General features: G+C 39.5%; 1 protein-coding gene across 3 annotated transcripts in view; it reads right to left on the reverse strand.

The window, feature by feature from the left end:
- Positions 1-1,694: 1,694 nt before the first annotated feature.
- Positions 1,695-21,552, reverse strand: part of Rbpj (recombination signal binding protein for immunoglobulin kappa J region) — a 79,078-nt gene continuing 59,220 nt past the window's right edge. For all 3 annotated transcript variants that reach the window (XM_036200839.1, XM_036200837.1, XM_036200836.1), the window contains exons 4-11: positions 13,764-13,929; positions 10,104-10,278; positions 6,263-6,400; positions 5,996-6,108; positions 4,274-4,414; positions 2,864-3,019; positions 2,416-2,519; positions 1,695-2,308 (exon numbers count right to left, since the gene is read on the reverse strand). In XM_036200839.1, the coding sequence (XP_036056732.1) occupies positions 1,993-2,308; positions 2,416-2,519; positions 2,864-3,019; positions 4,274-4,414; positions 5,996-6,108; positions 6,263-6,400; positions 10,104-10,278; positions 13,764-13,929 (1,309 nt within the window). In that variant the 3' untranslated portion in view covers positions 1,695-1,992. The remainder of the gene's footprint in view (positions 2,309-2,415; positions 2,520-2,863; positions 3,020-4,273; positions 4,415-5,995; positions 6,109-6,262; positions 6,401-10,103; positions 10,279-13,763; positions 13,930-21,552) is intronic.

The following is a 21,552-nucleotide window of genomic DNA, read 5'->3' on the forward strand; positions in this document are numbered from 1 at the left end:
ATCTGATCAGCATGTGTTTTATAGACGGCCTTCTCCTTGGAAAACCAAGCAGGGCAGTTTAAGGATGGTAGAGTGGCATTTACAGCAACAGCCTCCAGAAAACGGTGAGAGGTGGGCAACAGTGCTCCTGACAAAGGATTCTTCACACATCTACATGACAACTTTCAGAAGTCCAGGGAGCCAGAGACACCGAAAATGCCACACAAGTTACAGTTTGCATCAGGAGGTCCTTGTGGCTCCTGTTTTAAGGGACAGTGAAAGCTTACCACAATCTAGAGGTAGTTCTTACTCTATCAAGGAGGATGGCACCACTAGACTGTGTCCTTTAACATCACACATGTGGTTCCTTACTCAATGGAGCCCAGTGAGTCTGCTGCAATTCCCAAGAAACTGGACAAGGCGTTACCAAAGTGCAGGAATGGAAGCAGATAAAACTGGCAATATCAGCACACAGGGCTGACACACAGGCCTGAGTGCAAAACCCAAGTTTAACAGAAAAGAAAAAAAAAAAAAATGGACAAAAATTTCTACTGGAGGAAAAACAAAGGGCAAAAGGGGAAATGGAAATATAAGTTACATTTGTATTTTTATAAACTTACAACTATCTGTTTCTAAGGTACTGTCTTCTGGCTATTTTATTTAGTTCAGTTTATTTAGTTATCATCTAATAAAAGCCATCTTATGATCTTACGTTTAGAATTATAATGATGTTCTGGCCTAGGCTAAAAAAGGAAAATGAAGAACAATAGAGTATCTTGCAGAGACTTTCCTCATTTTACCCTAAGGGCACCATCTTGGCAGCAAATAATTCTCATGATATTTTTTTGTCATTTGCCAACAAGGTGGGAAACACCCTGTTAATTGTAATCACTGGGAACATTCCAAGTTAAAGATAAAATGTTTAACTTACACATAATACACGATATGTACAAGATTGGGGAGGAAGGGAACCTGAACAAACCTGGGACACAGATAAACTGATGGACAGGCAAAGAGGCACAAACCCTTCAAATGGTGATGTTCTCTGCCATTAACTCAGAAGGACTAAATGGCCACATTGAACTCCACGTAAATGTTAGAATCTCTTGGATTACCACTATAAATACATTTTTTTTTTTAAAAAAAGAAAACAGAAATAACTACCAACAGTATCTGAGAATAGACTAAGTTAACATACATTGCATGTATTGCAGGCAAGGCAGAGGCATTTTTTTAAAGCTTTTGCACAGACTTCATATAATCTTAAAAAAAAGTATGCAGGCTTTTACAAAATTTGACTTGCTGAAATCAAAATAATTCCAACTTATGAAAAAGTCATAAGACTTCAGCTTAAAAAAAGTTCCAGCCTTAGACCAAAAGAACCTGGAAGTGTTCGGTACTCAGATTGAACAAGCATGGTCAGGCTTGAACCTGAATGTACGCAGAGCCAAAGCTCAAGGGGCAGAGAGTGCAACCTACTGGTCACAAGGTGTACTACATACCGTGACAGAAAAAGGCATGGTGAAAATGTACCTTTCCCTAAAGCTTCTGCAAGTCCCTTGGTCCATAGAAACTAGGTTAGATGTGTGTCTTCTAGCTTAACTTGTACTCCAGCCACATATTCATTTCTTGACCATTTAATCAAAACCAAACAAAAAGGGGTGTGTGTGTGTGTGTGTGTGTGTGTGTGTGTGTGTGTGTGTGTGAGAGAGAGAGAGAGAGAGAGAGAGAGAGAGAGAGAGAGAGAGAGAGAGAGAGAGATGCAGCTGAAAACCTTGATTTCCAACCGTTTGTACATTTTGATGTTTTTCGTTTTACTGTGGCTTCTGCATTTCACATCAGCACTTGCAGGTAACGGGTTTGGGATAGATCACCTGGTATGAAAAGTTTTCCAAGAAACACAAAAGACTGTTCATTTTATCCTTGCCTTCTTTTTTTCTTTTTCTTCTTTTTTTTTTTTGTCAACTTTTTGCCGCATTCAAGTCAGTTTAAGTCCTAGCAAAGAGACGGCTGTTAGGACACCACGGTTGCTGTGGACGATGTGACACTGGTAGAATTTGTGCTGGCGTTCGTGTAACTTCCCTCGCTGTTTGTGTTTGACTCATTGGTGGGCACTTGGCTTGAGTTGGCTCTGAGGATTGCTCCTGCTGCACTGCAGTGTGGCCTCGGCCCTGGTTCTGGTGTGTAGGTAAAGGTAAGGCTTGTGGAATAAATGATTCCATCATTACGGACCAAAGTTACTGGAACCTGGACGGGCTGCCGGACCCATCTCCAACCTTCTCGGAATGCAGAAATGTCTGGGACCACACAGAGCATGCTCTCCCCACATCTGAGGAAGAAACACACACCACTAAGAAGCATTTTCAAAGCAAAGCACAGTTCTACCTTGCCTACACCCTCCCAACCCTTGGGGGATAGAACAGGTTCCGTCAGTACCTGTACATTGTTTCCGCTTCTACATCCCCAAACCACACTCGTAAATTTGGAGTGAAGTTCTGTCCTGTAAGTTCAAGCATCGCTACGTCCCCGCCGCCATTCAACTGCAATTCAGAGAAACCACAACACTGAGACAGCTCTTCCCTCTCGGCTAAAGAATACAGCTTGGGTTATGTGCTTTCATTTCCAGGAAGTTCAGATTTATAAAACAATTCTGTTAAATGATGTAACTTCAAAGCCAGCTTAAATTATTTCAAGATAGCATTCAATGTGATTTAAACTTTCTTCCACATATAAACATACTGCTTCTGTTTTCATTTCCTACCAATAGTACATGTAATGAGACCCCCAAATCATAACATTCACAGAGAAATCAGTAGCACAGTGAAGTAAGTTTATGGCAGGTCATAGCTAAGGCTGCAGCCGCCTTGCGACAGAGTGGTCTCACCTGGAGACTTTCCACGACGGGCACGGGAGTGACTGGGGCAAGGACAGGGCCCATGCCCTCATAGAACGTGTACTCTGCCTTATCTGTGCTAATGATTGTCCACGAAGCGCCGTCATTGATCATTTCTTTATTCGGTTCTTTCGGACATGGAGTGGCCTTAAGAAAAACAAATGTCCACATACTGAGTTCTGTATACATAGCAATATACGAGAATTTACCAAGTAACATTCACAGACTTGAGTTAAGGAGAGGATTCAGAAAGAAAAACTGAGAACACCCTAATACACTCAATCCCTACATCCCTAAATGAATGTAGACAGAACGTTAATACGAAGCCCCCAGGCAGTAGTTTTTGTTACAACACAAACATTTCAGTGATACACTAAGTAGCGAGTTACCGGTCAGCAATCATTCAAGCGTGTCCCATTACTATATAATTTCTTTTTCTTTTGGATTTTCAAGACAGGGTTCACTGTGTGCCCTAGCTGTCCTAGAACTCTGTAGCCCAGGCTGGCCTTGAACTCAGAGATCCACCTGACTCTGCCTCCTGAGTGCTGGGATTGAAGGCGTGCACCACCGCCATGTGGCTCATCACTATATAATTTCATTAACAGATCAGTACCTGTGATGCAAAATCAAGTGGACTCCCAAAGAAAGGGAATCGTGGGAGACCCTTGCAGAACTATTAGGAGCTTTGGCACGTCCAGCAGGAGGAAACAAAGTCTGAACTAGCAGCCCCAAACCCTGACCTGGGACCCAGGACACTCATTAGTGTGGTTCAGAGCCATTTCTCTGCAACAGTAGTTTAAAGGGGAGTTCAGCATGAAACCAGTTATCCTGTTATAGCATCAATCCATGTCCTAGGTGTCCTCTTGAACATTTCTGAGTAAATGGAATTGAATATTAGCACTTTAATCTTGTTAGTGTTACTACTAGGGGGCCCCACTGAAAAGCGGAGAAGATTTGAACCCTCTTGTTGAATGCTTTTTCTACACAGTGTGCATGTTTCTATACATCACTTTGGAGGATTCACTGAACACCAGTGCTCTACTATTAGATATTTTGAGGCTCTCTGAATGACAGATTTAGAATCTAAGAATACTCTCTTGCTTTTGAGTTATTTTTGAGAGAGGATTATATATGCATGCTTTAGAGTAGTATAAGGACCAATGACCTAAGACAAGACATACATATGAACCCGGCTTCTTGTATGTGGACATGAAATAATTAACAGACACTAGGAAGTATGTCTCTGTAAACTATTACTCCAATAGTTTCAGCACATTTTAATCGGTCGTTACTGATCTGCAAGGCTGGGGACTGAACAAAGTGCTGTACAGTACTTGTCACTGAGCAGCACCCCAAACTTATTTGTATAGCTTGGATTTCACCAGTCATTTTATAACATACCTGAAATTGAATTATTCTTTCTTGAGAAAGGCACAAGTACATTCTTTCTGTATCCTTAAGGTAAAATGCACATTTGTGGAGTTGTGATACAGGGTCGTCTGCATCCAGTAATGCTGTCTGCTTATCAACTTTTCTAATTATCTGTAGTATTTCAACAATTTAAAAAAGCAAGTCATCCACATGCAGTTTTTATTTTGTACATTTTCACAGTCCACAGAATATACTACATAACAATCTATCAGTCATTTGTCTAAGACCTACATACTAAAAAACATTTATAAGCAATAAGGTTAGGAATAAAAAAAATTATAAATTGTATAAACATATTATAATGTGGAAATCACTCCTTCAAAGAATACAGTAAAAAATAGGGCAGGAAGTCATTTGTAGACTAGTACATTTCAAACATTAATATACACATAAATCATCTGGAGTTCTTGACTAAAAATGCCTAACCCACCATGACTCTTTTGGGGCTCAATACTCTGCATTTTTAACAAATTGGTGTTGTGAATGCTGCTAATGGACAGACGTATTCTCATTGTCAGGTTCTAGTGATCTTTACAATAATATACACATTTAATACCACAAGGAAACATCTTCAACAGGCTACTGTTGAGTGTGCTAGTCAGAGACAGACATATTGTGGCGGGATCAAATTATTTATTTACATATTTCAAAACAAAATTCCCATTAGAAACTGGGCTCAGAGAAGTGGCAAAGTCCTTAAAATCCCCATGTTTCTAGCTGAGAGAAGAGAGCAGGAACCCTTCTATTACACTTTATAACTTTTGTATCTAGATCAATGTTGTGACCCTTTAGTACAGTTCCTGGCATTGTGGCGACCTGACCTCCAGCCATGGAATTACTTCTGTTGCTATTTTATAACTAATTTTGCCATTGATATGAACTGTAATGTAAATAGCTGATATGTGACCCCAAAGAGGCCACACCACACAGACTGAGAACCACTGTCCTATAACCTTCTATCTCAAAGTTTCCATTGTTAACTGCTTTCCAAGGCCATCAAGAACCTCCAGACAGGTGACCCTCATGCATTTCTTCTCCACAGTAGTAATTCACAGCCTCTGGAGCACCTGACTGGGACATTTTCCTCCTGGGGCCACGTCTGCTCTAACAGACCTTTTACAGTGCCATTACATAAGTCACAGCCAGTCAACGTTTCCACTTGTGAGATTTAAGATGCATCTTACACATCATTCTGGAAAGCAGAATTTTGGAATTTTTTCAACTTAAGGGGAAAATGTGTTTACAGCTTCACAACCCAATGAACAGAAAGGCCTAAATCCCGTGCATTATTCCTAAAGCAAGAAATACCAACTCTACCTAACTGTAAACAAGCATCTTAGTCAAGCAGACTAATAAAAACTATGCTTGTAGTTCTAGGCTTTTGAAAACTTGGTCCTACACTCAGATACAGCATGTAACACATATAAACATTACAGAAAACAAACAGACAGAGAGACAACCAAAAAGGAAACCAACACCAAAGTCATTTAAAAGAGCTGGAGACGGACACCAGCAACACACTTGTAACAGACTAATTCTTTAAGATCACTTATGAACTGAGGCAACGGCTAATAGGGGGTAGGTAATCAGGGCATTTAATTTTCACATTCAACAGTATGAAACTGAACTGCACTTTTCTATCTCTCCTGGTTTGTCTCTTCCTCATGCTCAGTAAGCAGAGCCAAGTCTTACCAATCGTGGGAGTGCCATGCCAGTGACTGAACACACGAGTTTGACCGTCTGTCCGTAGTGGATGTAGCCATCTCGGACTGTGAACTCCTCTCCTTCTGACTCATCGTCATCCACTGCAGTGGGTGTAAACCGACACAATTGCTATCTTTAAAATTTATTATGCATTCTTAAGAGAAGAGCAAAAGGACTATATCCACACATTTACGCCCCCTGAGAGGAGACTATGATTTCACACTAAAAACATCAAGTACACGCTCTTATACTCACAGAGATGAATATAAAATGCTCCCCACTGCTGTGAACTAGCATGGAAGTTTCCCCCTTCTACGTGCAGGTATCTGGTACTAACTGTCTGGGACCGAAGCCGATTAAACAAAGCCACCTTTGTTCCTGAGGCAATGCACACTGCAAAGACAAGAGGAGTCCGCGCTATATGACTGGGCAGAGGTTCACAAAGCAAAGGACTGCTGCTTGGCAAATTATGAATATTCTTACAATAATACAAGTATGAACAGATTCTGGTGGCAAATATTTTATTTAGCCTTCTAAGACAGGAGAAAGAAAGGGGGGGAGGGAGGGAGGAGGAAGGAAGGAAGGAAGGAAGGAAGGAAGGAAGGAAGGAAGGAAAGAAAGGAAGGAAGGAAGGAAGGAAGGAAGGTTGGTTGCTTTATTTCTTCACAAAATATTATCAAGATAATGACATAAGCCGGGCAGTAGTGGCGCACGCCTTTAACCCCAGCACTCAGGAGGAAGAGGCAGATGGGTCTCTGTGAGTTTGAGGCCAGCCTAGTTCACAGCATGAGTTCCAGGACAGCCAAGGCTACAGAGAGAAACCTTGTCTTGAAAAATCAAAAGATAATGATATAACATGTTTCAAATGGTTGAGTTTTCTTGTTCTGGGTTTTTTCCTCCCCAGACAGGGTTTCATCTAACCCTGTAAAATATGTGTCAAAAGGTCTCTAGAAGAATGCTTACCAAAGAAGATAGCCAGTGCCACTGAATTATGAGTCTAGGGAATTCTGCTATCTCTCAAATACCACAAAGTGTTGTACTATATGAAAAACAATACTTGTTTTATAATTTATAAGATGAATAAAATTTAAAAATAAAGATATACTTTCGATGTGAAAAGCACATCTACTTAAAATATTCCAAATGTGAAATATGCTCTTTGAATCATAAAACTATCAATATAAACTCATAATCAAAGAACTTAAAAAATAAAATAAAAAAGAGAACAACAAACCCCCAAAACCAAAACCCCAACGCTCTGCACTCTGAACTGGAAACTGCCTGAGTACAAGATAAGATGTTAGATATGACCCGTACACAGAGCATATGGCCATCAGTGAGGCAAGCTTAATGTGGCCATGGCACACGTGTCCTCTTGAACAAACTTCCGAGAGCTCCTCCAAGCATTCCTTTTCCTCAGTTGTCATGTCAGGGCCCCATCACCACCTTCTAGGTCAGGTGGTAGGAAATCAGTCATGCCCTTCCCTTGAAATGGGTCACTCTGGCTGTCATTAACCAAGCCCCCCTGTCCCCGGTTTCTTTTTCTCCTAGCAACTGTTCCATCCATTGAGCCTCTCATTTTCCTCCTTGGCTGAAAACCGGAACTTGTCTGTGTGAGACTGAAAGTGAACATGACCCTGAACTAAAGTCTCTTCTCCGGAAGCAGTACTCAATGATGTCTGTCTTTCCATTTTTCAGTAGTAGTCAGTTGTTTCTTCTAAACATTACCAATTCATAGAACATACATTGAACTATACCAAAAGAATGAACTTAACAAATCTGAATGCAGAAATTCTTAATGCCTAAAATTAACTGCATGGGAACATAGATTAAAGAATACCCATGTAGATGCCAAACTTGTCTATATTGTAACATCCAGTGAATTTGAATTTTGACTCATCTGGTTAAAAATTCAATTATTTTATTTTTTTGTTTTTTCAAAACAGGGTTTCTCTGTATAGCTTTGGAATCTATCCTGAAACTTGGTTTGTAGACCAGGCTGGTGACGAACTCACAGAGATCCGCCTGCCTGTTCCCGAGTGCTGGGATTAAAGGTGTGCGCCACGGACCACACTTCACTTCAGACCCCTCGAAATTTGACAATAACAGGACACAGATGGCATCAGAAGCACTTCTGCCTATGCTTGCTTTGTACATTATTTTCTCACAATCATCGCGGCAGCGGTGGCGAACGAGATGCCATGGGTCCCTACGGGCAGTGCCAGCCCAGCTGCTTCGACTGTGTGAAGATGGGCTTTGTCATGGGTTGTGCCCTGGGCATGGCGTCCGGGGCACTGTACAGCACCTTTTCCTGTCTCAAGATCGGAATGCGGGGTGGAGAGCTGATGGGTAGCACTGGGAAAACCATGATGCAGAGTGGTGGCACCTTTGGTACATGCATGGCCACTGGAATGGGCATACATGCTAATCAGGGCAGTGATTGCCTGCATCTATATTTTCCCATCAATTGACCCCTGTACAATAATAAAGTTTTTTCTTCTCAGAAAAAAAAAATCTTTTGTAGCCACACAATAATACTTACATAGGAAGCAAATGTCTGAGATGATAAATAATAAATGAGTAAGATGAAAGCAGACTGAAGTGGAAGAATGAATTATGATGAAATAAGACAGGCTTGAAATTAAGGTCACTACTGAAGTTAGGATTTCCATTTATTATTCTGTTTTATTACTTATAATAATGTATTATTTCCATTTAGTATTCTGTAATTCTGTTTGCTTTAGTGTATCTGGAATTTTCCATATTAAATAAATGATAGGAATAAAGACTAAATGGAGTAAAATATATGACATAAAAATCCATTAAGTTAGCCGGGCGGTGGTGGCGCACACCGGAGGCAGAGCCAGGTGGATCTCTGTGAGTTCGAGGCCACACTGGAAACAGAGCCAGGAAGTGATGGCACAGGCCTTTAATCCCAGCACTCATGCCTTTGCCTGGAAAGTACACATGTCTTTAACTCCAGGAAAAGGCTGGGTGGAGAACGGTTATATAAAGCATGAGGAGATGGGAACTAAGCAGCTGTTCAACTGAGACCCTCAGGGGTGAGGACTCAGAGGCTTTCAGTCTGAGGATTTGTGGGAACAGAATAGGCTGAGGAGTCGGCCAGGTGAGGTTGTCTGTGGCTTGTTCTGTTTCTCTGATCTTTCTGCTTTCACCCCAATATCTGGCTCCAGGTTTTTGTTTTTTGGTTTGTTTGTTTGTTTTTTAAATTAATAAGATCTTTTAAGATTTGTGTTACAAGATATCCTACAAAAATTTTTTAAAAAAGACAAAAGCCACGCATTAAAAGTCACTATTACAGAACCTCAGTTGAAAGGACAGACAGGCTGCTGGGGAATTATAAGAAAATACCCCAGCAGTTAGAAAGGGTAGAGATGCTGCTGATGACCAACCACCAAACCGAATTGGTGATATTACTGAGGTTGTGGTGATTGCTGCATCATGCTACTTTCTTTTTACATCAACTTCAAACTTTACATAACAAAAAACTTAAAGAAGCCAGCTAACCAATTTCAAATGTGTTGAAATGTAGACTCACACAGATGGTATCCAGCCTTGGTAGGTGAACAATCTGCCAGTGAGCTAGTAGTTTGTGCTGTGGAGACCTTTAGCCATTTGGTTTAGTGTCTTACCTGGCTTTCCAGGGCACACTATGTTTTTTGAAATGAAAACTTCTGTCATTCTGGAAGGATAGATTCTTTTGGAATGGAAATTACCTTAGGTATTGTAGGAAATTTAGCGTCATTAGCCCACAGGGTCAGGTGCTTAACATTTATTTCCCTCCCAGTCACTGTGACAAAAGGAGGTAATTCCCTCCATATCCCTCAAACAGTAAGAATAACCCCTCTAAGGTAAGCCTGAAGAAGGAACTGAGATTCTCAGAACACTAACTGAGAATGAATCACTTCATTAGGCCAGACACTACTTATTTACACTTAAATTTAAAACACAGCAAGGCCAAGAAAAATAGTAGTAAACAATGACCTAGCTCCTGAGAACAACCTTGTTTTCAAAGTTTGTCTTGTTAATGTGATGTGAGAATTGGGAACAAAGAAGGAAACTCAAGCATACATACAGTCAGCATTTTTCAATGACTGCTTCTTTTTGGAAGGTTTAGAGATGACTTTTATCCGCTTGCTGAGGAACACGCCAATGTCATCGCTGTTGCCATAGAACATCTTTACAGACAGCATGAAGTGTTTTCTCTTGTCTGAATCAGATATGTACAATGTTTTGGCTGTGCAGTAGTTCTGTGAAAGGAAAGAAAAGCAGTGGTAATAGCAGCAAACACTTAGGGTTATGCATCTTCAGCTCAGAATGGTGTGGCTACATTTGACTTGGCATGAACGATATCAGTGATAGACCACCCAATAAGCTGTTAACATTGCTCTCTAAAGAGAAATCTTTAAGACATTTTCAAGACAAACAATGGGAATGATAGGCTCATGAAAGGTGAGCCTCTTCTGAAGACAGAGGTCAGCAAGGACAGACCAAACTCGGCTTAGGTGCCAAGAGGAGGAAGCTTAATCTAGACAGCTGGACTTGAGTCCAGTGTCTCCTAGACGCTTCTGGAGCTGGACATGTAGGTGGAGCTCAGTGTTCAGCTGTGGGAGCTGAAATAGCCATTAACAAACCTGTCCTCAGGATGGTTAGAAAACTATTATATCCATCATTCCAGTTCCTCAACTAAGTCCACCTAGAGGAAAAGCATTGCCTAAGTCAACTCAAAAAAAAGCTGCACAAAAAAAAAAAAAGTAAGCCAAGTATCTAGGAGGCAAGCTCTGGCAACTGTGGACAAAGAAAGCAGTGCTTGAGATCTTGGTCTTCCAAGTTTAACTGTGGGTGAGAATCCAGGAGGGTGGATATGGTTGGCCCCTATAGGCCCATCTGGACCAAGAGCTGGAGAACACACAACATAAGCCAAGACTCTTCCACATACCTACAATAAATACACTTACCACAAAGGCATTAATTTGAATACCTCAAGTTTTAGTTATATACAAAATTGACTACAACATTTACTCTAAAAAAAACAAAAAAAAACAAAAAAGCCGGGTGGTGGTGGAGCACACCTGTAATCCCAGCACTCGGGAGGGAGAGGCAGGCAGATCTCTGTGAGTTCGAGGCCAGCCTGGGCTACCAAGTGAGTTCCAGGAAAGGTGCAAAGCTACACAGGAAAACCCTGTCTCGAAAAACCAAAACCAAAAATTCCATGATCCATATTGATTTTCTTTAAAGTCTTTATTTTATATAGCTTCACATGTTTCACAGAATCAATATTCAATGTTACAGCAATTATTTGATTTTTGATCTTAAAAACAACTGGTGATTACCTGCAAGAAAAGTAATAAGGCTAACACAACGTAATAGAATTATGTAAAAAATTTGGTTACAGTTTTCAAACTAGTTCATACAGTGTTTCTCTTTCTATTACTGAATGCTGTGGTAACAGTGCTAGACTGAATGGGAACATTAAATATCTTAGGTATCTTCAAGAATATACTAAGGAATTATTTTAAAAGTAGATAAATACAGCCAAGCGGTGGTGGCGCACGCCTTTAATCCAGCACTCGGGAGGCAGAGACAGGTGGATCTCTGTGAGTTCGAGGCCAGCCTGGCCTACAGCAAGTTCCAGGACAGGCTCCCAAACTACACAGAGAAACCCTGTCTCAAAAAAACCAAAAAAACAAAGAAACTTTGTTTATCATACCATTACCAAAAGAACCAAGTTCAAAGGTATAAGAGAAGACACTCACTTGCAGAAAAGCAGCAGTACTTTGAAATGCTACTGCTTCACCTGTATATAATGGACCTAAAACTCTATTCCCTTGATCACTGTGAATTAGGGGGCCCAGGCCAAAATACCGATCCTCCTTACCAAACTGGGTAAATGATGTCCAAAACTTATTTCAACTACTTCTGCTATGTGCTCCTTTTAAAATGTGCACCTTTTAAAACGAGTACCACTCACCAGAAAATAGTTAATGAATTCTAGGCTTTTATCCTTAAAATGTACTAATATGTACTGTTAGCAGATAAAAATACTGCAACAGTTTGTCTCTATGAGAAAATTTAAATGTGGGGCTGGAGAGAGCTCAGAGGTTAAGAGCACTGACTGTTCTTCCAGAGGTCCTGAGTTCAATTCCCAGCAACCACATGGTGGCTCAAAACCATCTGTAATGAGATCTGGTGCCCTCTTATGTATACATAATAAATAAATAAATCTTTAAAAAAAAAAAAAAAAAAGCTGTCCTCTGACCTCCACATGTGTACTGTAATGTGCACATGCCCACTCACATATGCAAATCAATAAATGCAATAGGAGTTAGATATATGTTTTAAAAAGAAATTTTAAATGTGATACTGAATATTCTAAATTTTGAAAGGCCTTGCTGTATAAAAGACAAAGTGAGACAACAGTAAAAAAAGCAAACTACAATAGCCCTTTGCAGTAGCTCTCTTATGTACTGAGATATAGCATCTTTGGGTTCATACACAGGCCCACCATAGTTTTTAAATACTAGCTAAAGGTTAAATCTGGAACTGTTCAACTTTGGAACATAGGATAAAGACAATGTGCCAAAGCAGATCATCACAGAACAAAAATGAGATGTGGATGTAAACAAGGCAGCTACATCCTCATGGGAAGGCCTAAGAAAAGGGCACTTAATTAAATGAGTGCTAACATGATGGGATTTAATCTGCATCAAGAAATAGAAGATACTGTCTAGCATAAATAGAACAGGTGAACAAAAGTTGGTGAGATAGCTCAGTGAGGAAAGGCACTTGCTGCCAAGCCTTCAGAGCACCCGTTGGGTCCTTCATGGTAAAAGCAGAAAACAGACAGACTCCTCTGAACAGTCCTTTACCTCCTCACATGCATATGTGTGCTTCCCTCCTACCAATGTCCAGGACTTGTGTGACCAAGTCTAATATAGGACAGAAGGAAGGTCTTCATGCTGAGGCAGCCCCGAGGGAGTTTAGTATCAGTATCCCAGGGGAGATAATCAATGATGCTATTGGTTGGTTGGTTTAGTATTATCTTACTGGAAGGAAAAATGATTGAAAGCTAGAACTGATTAAAATGAGAATGAGGTTCAACCAACACAGTTACATGTACTGGTAACTAGATCCTTGGCCTTTTATTACCCATCCACTCATTAAAGAACTGAATGTCTAGGTACAGAGTGTACTGTATGTATCTCCAGGATTATAGTAACAGGAGAATAGATCAACCCCTCTATAAAATATTTTTAAGCTCAACAGTCATAATTTAAAATGGTTTTACTGCTCTATTTTCTTTTACAATAAGCATTTACTATTGAATAAACACTATACCAATTTTATCATTTATAGTTTTTAATCCATGGTCAACATGCCTTATTGATTAAAAACTATCAAAACATAATGACATATAAATAGCCAGATATGAAGGTTAGCTTTAAGGCTTCTTAGTACTCTCTGAACATAACTAAATGTGATTAAGAATGCTAATTCCTAGCTCACCACCCTCAACATCATAGGCCATCCTATCCTAATGTCAAATAGAAAACATAAACACCAAGCTAGCCAACAAAGAGCTACTAAATAAGAAATAGCTTTTATATGAACTTAAGATACCAGGTAGTCACTGGGATCAGAACCATTTCCTAAATATTAAGGGAAAATAGTGAACATTAGGGAAAAAAAAATGAAATACTGCAATATGAATGCAGAATATACATTGTGAATTTACCTTCCCTTCCAAGTTCAGCTGCTGCATTTCTTGGTCACTATTTCCTATTCCAATAAATGCACAAGGTTGAGACTCTTGTTCCGAGCAACCATCTCGTTCCATTTGTTCTTTTTTTTTCTTCCAACCACTGCCCATAAGATACACACAAGGAGGAGGGCAAAAAAAGCTGTAAAAAAAGGGGAGGGGGCTAAATTCAAGATCATACTTTATTTTTTTAATACATGAATTCAAAATCATACTGCAATATACAATGTTCGTTCCTAACAAAGCATTTTGGTGAAGTCATCTATAAAGCAAATCATGTCAAAAGGAATGAAATAAAGATTTTATCTGTTCTAATAAAATTGAAGAGTTATACCTTCAGTTAGATTAGTATTGCTTTAAGCAGCTTACCTTTGAATTCTCACAGCTCAAGGCTCTAAGCCACTCTATTGGAATTTGGCAATTGCAAGAAATAAAGCACAACAGATCACCACAGAATCTGTGATTACTAATTAAGTTCAAGTCAAGATAACAGCATCATTAATTTTAGTACTATTCTCAGTATATTACATTTAACTCTATTTGGCAACTCACCTGGAAAATAGCATTAAGGCAATACCTCAAGTAAGGTAACTAAGAAAAAAGAGAAAATAGGCTACGCTATATGAGCCCTACAACTTGACCATGTTTTACGTGTCTTAGTCTGAACACCTAGTATGTATGACTGAGAAACATCTTGAACCAAAAGGACAAATACACTGTATTCTTTCAGCTCATGACTACTAACAGATTTGTTCAGCTGTGTGCCAAAAAAACACCTTCCCAAGTTCCTTCCACATAAAATGACTTTGTCTTAACCTGTCAAAAAGCAGAGTTCAAACTATGAATTCATCCCTTATGTAGAGCATAATGTACTTGCTCAATGACATGTAATGTACTTTTGCCTAGTGATACCCACTGACATGTACACACATTAAAATATTGTGTCCTGTCTCTTTAAGGTGCCTGAACACTCAAATGACTACAGTAGCTAGGCAAATAGCATAAATGAATGAATCAGGTATATAATTAACAGGCAGGAGTATCTTTTACCCAAATACCTAGCTTCTTTCCCCTCTTTCTTAAAACAAAAGGCCCTCACAGTAATTCCTACTTTTTGTAGTTATGAAGTCAGAAAAATGTTTGATTCTGCTAATTTCACTATAAGCAAAACAGCCGAACTGTTAACAATAATCAACTACCTGTGCCAAGCTTCAATTATAAGAAAGCATGTGGACATGTACCTATTCACACCACTGAACAGGCCAGTAGGAGGTCCATGGGCCTGTCATCTTCCTGTCAATTGATACTGGAAATCAAATTTTACCTGAAACCCAGACTAACGAAAATAAACTATGTGGCTGGGTGAACATAGTGGCATACACCTTTAATCCCAGCATCCAGGAGGCAGAGACAGGCAGACCTCTGTGAGTTCAAGGCCAGCTTGGTCTATCTACATTACATAGCTGAGTTCCAGGACAACTAGAGAGACCCTGTCTCAAACAAAAACCAAAAACCAAACAAAACTAAAATCTAAACAAAACAAACAAATTAACTAAAAAAAAAAAAAAAAAAAAGAAAGAAAGAAAGAAAGAAAAGAAAAACAAAGTATTTGCCTATGCATACAGTTTCAGGTCGTTTGTGGGATAAGCAGTTTGTTTCCTCTTGAGCAAATCAACAATAGCATGTAGTGAACAGACTCCAGATGGACACTGGTACCTTTTCTCAACTCTAATCAGATGACTTTCCAAGTAATTGACACACGTATCTTACAAGAATTGAGCTAAGATTATTCAGTATCTATTATTTCTACAAATTACTTATTCTATCCTTCAGTTACCAGGAATACAGTAATAAAAATAAACAAAATCAAACAAAGTTCCTACCATTATGGAACTTATACTCTAATAGGAGAGAGACAAGAAAAACAAATGGGTTTAAAAAAGAGACTCTGTTAGCTAGCAATACATACTGAGAAAAATGAAGCCAGGATAGGGTGCCTAAAATGTGGACTGCCTGAGGTGGCTACGGAAAACTTCCCTAAGGAGGGTAACTTTGCAGCATCTAAAGGAGAGAAAGCGGAAATACAGAAGCAGTGACTGGTTATAAAGAAGAAGGAGCCGGGCGGTGGTGACACACGCCTTTAATCCCAGCACCCGGGAGGCAGAGCCAGGCGGATCTCTGTGAGTTCCAGGAAAAAAGGCACAAAGCTACACAGAGAAACCCTGTCTCAAAAAACCAAAAAAATAAAAAATAAAAAATAAATAAAAAATAAAAAATAAAAAAAAAAAGGAGGAGGAGGTGGAGAACAACAACAACAACAACCAGAGAGAGGAAGCCAGGGCAAACAGAGGTTGAGTAGATCAAGTGTGTCCTGGAGAGGAAACTGTGGAAAAGAGCAGAAAGTCTCTGCAATGTCTCTGTAATATCTAATTAACCAACACAAAACAAGAGGAGCTTTCATGCTCATACTTGAGACCAGATAGCAAGGTCACAGCCAAGGTACCAGGCCCAGGTCCATGTCTCTTCAAGTCAGAAGGGATGCCTATACTGGCTAGGCATATTTTAGAATTGGTTCAGTTTATGTCTAGACCAGGGATCTTTCAGGCCTTGAATGGCACTGGCCCCCAAATGCATAGCTTGATATATTTCAAATACCCAGACTAATGCACTCTCAGGAACTTCATCCCATGTTAGTATCTTATTGGACACTTACTATTAAAAGCTCCTTAGTGAATTGACATTTTCAAATGTGAATGACTATGCTTTTAGAGAATATACCAAATGTAGTAGTCAAATTTCAATGAATCACCACAAAGTGTACTTTTATTTCACGTCTGAAGACTATATGAACAGTGAAAAGATAAAGGAATGATACACTGAGATGATAAAGGAGTGAGTGTTCTAGGTATTCACGATAGCACTATAACAAAATACAGAAACTAATGGCAAAAATTAGTCAAACAAGCCAGGTACCTAGTACTTAGGAGGTAGAGGGAAGCAGATCTCTGTGAGTTCAAGGCCAGCCTGATCTATAAAGTGAGTTCCAGAACAACCCTGCTTTGAAAAAAATAAAAAACAAATAAACCAAAATTAGTCAAACAGACTAAAAGTTGTTTTTTTATGAAACACTAATCAAAACCAGTCATGGTGGCTACTGTGGTTTGAATAGGAATGTCCCCCATTCAGACACAAGGACTCATGTGTCTGAATACTTGGCCCATAGGAAGTGACATTATTAGGAGGTATTGTGTCAACTGTGGGTCTCCTATGCTTAAGCTATGCCCAGTGTGGCACACGGTTTCCTTCTGCTGCCTGTGGATCAAGATGGAGAACTCCTATGAGTTTGAGGCCAGCCTGGTCTACAAGGCAGATGCCAGGACTGTTACACATAGAAACCCTGTCTCGAAAACACACACACACACACACACACACACACACACACACACACACACACACACACACAGTAGAACTCTCAGCTCCTTGAGCACCATATCTGCCTGTCTGCCTGCTGCCATGCTTCTTACCATGACAAAAATAGACTAAACCTCTGAAATTGTAAGCCAGCCCCAATTATATGTTTTTCTTTATACTAGTTGCTATGGTCATGGTGTCCCTTCACAGCAAAAGAAACCCTAAAACAGTGGTCCATACCTTTAATCTGAGCACTAACAGACAGAGGCAGACCGATCTGTGAGTTTGAGGCCAGCCTGGTCTATGTAACGAGTTCCAGAACAGCACAACCAAGGCTATATAGAGAGAGACCCTGTCTCAAAACGAAACAAACAACCACCCCAAACAACAAGCCAAAAACCCGATCAAGATTCTACCTTGAAAGTTTTTCAAGCATATAGTAAATATAAGAAAAATGAAGACTCTTACAATAGCCTGTGAGCTATCCCTTTTTATTTTTCTATTACCACTAGAATTATTCAAAATGACTAACAAAAGAAAATGAATTCGCAGTTGGGGATTTAGCTCAGTGGTAGAGATCTTGCCTAGCAAGCGCAAGGCCCTGGGTTTGGTTCTCAGCTCTGGGGGAAAAAAATTCATCAGAATTAAAACACAGATTATTTTGTAAGATATGGATGAAATCACAGCTTTAACGTCCCCAAACTGTCATTCCTAAACGTAAATTAACCAAAGCTTTATTTCTACACAGCTCAGTAGTAACACAATAATCAGATGAAATATAAACATATACACAAAAATGAAGATAAGGGAAATTAAAGGGAGTGAGAAATAAATGCCCAAATAGTTAACCGAAGAAAAACTAAGGTGCATTTCTGTGTTTGAAACTGACTTTTAACAGCTGCTATAAAATGAATCCTGCCAAACAATGTGGCCTCTTTTTCTTTCTCTTTTTTAGCATCTCTCAATTGACAAGCAATGCTATTCCTTTCCACTTGGTGGCGATATGTACATATTTAAGGTTTTATTCCTTTGAAAAGTCAGTCATTCTTTTAGTGAATGATTTAACAAATTTACTCCTGCAAATCCTGAGAACACACAGGGAAGAAAAAAAAAAAAAACCTATAGGTTCACAAAAGGGCTTTTATTTAACTTAGTATGACAATTAAGCTTGGTTAGACAAAATCCAAACTTGTCACTGACATCATCTGACCATCTATCTGGGAGCTCATGACACAAAGGTTACTCCAGTTAACACAGTCCTTGGTGTGACTTTAGAATCACTGTCTAAGTGTCTAGTTAGTAACTGTCCCCAGAACACCTCTCTAGTATAACTGGTTGCTCACCAGGAAACAACGTGGAATATTAATATATTAATATCAAAAGGTAAATTAACGCAGCCTCTAGAGAAAACAATCTTTCTAGAAAGTTGCACCTTTTAAGAACCATACTGACTTAATGAAAACGTAAAACAGATGACTACCATCAATGGGTAGACTAAATATGAAGCACAAATGCTAATACAAAGAATAATTGAAGCTTTTTAAATAAAATTTCCTGGCCAGATTTTTTTTAGCATTAGTCACTAGAATTATTTTTGAGGACAGAGACATGGCCAAAGTGTCTGTGGTCGTGTCCCCAGGTTACCTCATGCCTTATGCCTTAGTAACTCTTTAAAACATCAGCAAGGAAGACAGACCTTCCTCCTTCTTTCCAGATAGTGGAGAACAAACCATCATCACTTCTTTTAATCCACAAGAAAACCTCAGCAGAACTAGTGAGCACACACACACACACACACACACACACACACACACACACACGTGCGGCCTTAGTGCCTTACACACACACAGAGCAAGCCACTAGGGTTCTTCCTGTATGGCAAAGTAGCATGTTTACCTCGGAAATGTTAACAATACACATGATTCAAAAGATAATTGGAGGCCAGGCAGTGGTGGCATATGCCTTTAATCCCAGCACTCAGGAGGCAAAGGCAGGTGGATGTCTGTGAGTTCGAGGTCAGCCTGGTCTACAGAGTGAGATCCAGGACAGGGACCAAAACTACACAGAAAAACCCTGTCTCAAAAAACCAAAAACCAAAAAAAAAACTAATAATAATAATAATAATAATAATAATAATAATAATACTGATACTGGAGAGTAGTTACTATAACATCAAGTTGTTTTTGCTTTTTTTCTATTAATATTTATTTGGGGGAGTCAAAAGCTAAAATCTTCAAGTGTTTAACTGGGGTTATGGACTCACTAAGCCATAGTCAAATAAAAGATGGTAAAAACAGGTTACTGCAATAAAAGACAATCATAAAATGTTTACAATAACTTGATAAGCCACTGCAGTACTGTGATCCTGTATTTCTTACAATGACTAACAAACTCTTTTATTACTTCACTAGGTCTCAGCCATCCATCATAAAATTAAATGTCACATGATTTTTTTTTATTTTTTTTATTTTTTGATAGGTCCTCTTGTACTAGCACCTAACAAATAATTTTCTAGAAAAGAATAAATGAAGAGATTAATTGGCAGGATGCTTTGTCAAAACTCCCAAGAGTACAAAGCAGAACGAGCACTACCCATGCTTGAAGGCATATGATTAACAAGTGAAGTCTAGCCTGGTCTCATCTCATCAGTGGGAAGGATGGGATGCTTTTCTCAGCATCTTTAATTCCTTGACCTTGACACCATGCTGTTGCTAACCTAGTAAAACATAAGTCTGCATCATCAACACTGAATCCAGGTGATAGCATACTCCTTCAGAATTTCACTTAATGAGGAAATAAAAATGAGACTTTCCATTTTTTTAAAACTACAGAAAACTAAAAGTTAAAACTAAACTAAAAGAAAAACCCCTAGACTTAGACGGAGTTGTAGAATTCCAACTCTGGCACTGAGGATAACTAGCGAACGGGAGCAAAGGCATGTTTAGTGTCCTCATCTTCACTCCCCTTCAAATGCTCCACCCTACTACTGTGGAGCACTTCTCTGGTTCAGTGCTGGAACTGCTAAGCAAGCTCTCTATCTCTGTCGACAGCACTGAGAAGCACTCCTGTTTCCTTAGCAAACATCTGACCAGGTGAACTAAAGTTCCCAGAAAAAGGTCACACCCGTGTCACCAAGGCTGACTGATTAGAACGTAATGATTGTGGAGAGTTGGGATGGTGCAGATCCAGGGCCAAATTCTCCTGGGCTATCTTCAGTCTCCTCAACAGCCATTCACTGCCCACCAGTGCCTGACCTAAGAGCACTATGTGACTACCATGTTAATATTAGAACATTATATCAGACACTTTCACCAATCCAAAAGCTAAGAATGTCATCAGACAGCAGTTATAACTTTTGCTGTAACCCACCTAACCAGAAAAAGTTGCTTGATTTATGACTTTTTGTTCTGTAGCTATAAAACCTGACAAACCATATTCACACTAGAACACAGCATTTGAGGCAACCTAAATCTGTATTCCTGAGCCATGACCATTCATGCCTGGCTCTAGAATTAAGGTAAGAACTGTTTGGTGTTAAACACTACACATATATACTAAATTTCATTATTTAGAAACCCAAACCTGGCCAGTTCCAGGACAGCCTGGTCTACAGAGCAAGTTAGTTCCAGGACAGCCAAGGCTACACAGAGAAACCTTGCCTCAAACACACATACATACATACATACATACATACATACATACATACATACATACATACATACATAAATGTAAGCATACATTCACTTCTATGTTTAGCTACAAATCAGTGATCAAGTTTCACATGTCAATTAAAACAGAACAAGACTAGGGCTGTAGCTCATTACAGAGCCTGCTTAATATGAGAAAGGCCTGGGACTCCACACCCCCACACTCACCCCCAACACCCCAGGCTGCCAGACACCTGGGCAGCAAATTTAGAAATGCTGAATAATAATTCTAACAGTAGGATGTACAAATCCTAAATTCTGGGTTGGGGATTTAGCTCAGTGGTAGAGCGCTTGCCTAGCAAGCATAAGGCCCTGGGTTCGATCCTCAGCTCAAAAAAAAGTGGGGGGGGGGGGGGCAAAAAGCAAATCCTAAAAGTTCTCAGTATTCATCCTCTGTGAGGATAATTATCAATTCAATAGCTTTCCTTTTAGCTCAGAGATCAAGGAAGAGACTTCCTGATTATCTCCTATCCTGTAGAGCACTAAGGAAGGTCTTAGTACCTTACACACACAAAATAAGTAAATCAGTCAGGTTCTTCCTGCACTATCAAGTAGCAGGTTTACTTCGGCAACATTAACAATAGACATGATTCAAAAGATACTGGAGAGTAGTTACTATAACATCAAGTTACTTTGTTTTTTTCTTA

This window comes from Onychomys torridus, chromosome 10 (genome assembly GCF_903995425.1).
Source record: "Onychomys torridus chromosome 10, mOncTor1.1, whole genome shotgun sequence".
Classification (NCBI taxonomy): domain Eukaryota; kingdom Metazoa; phylum Chordata; class Mammalia; order Rodentia; family Cricetidae; genus Onychomys; species Onychomys torridus.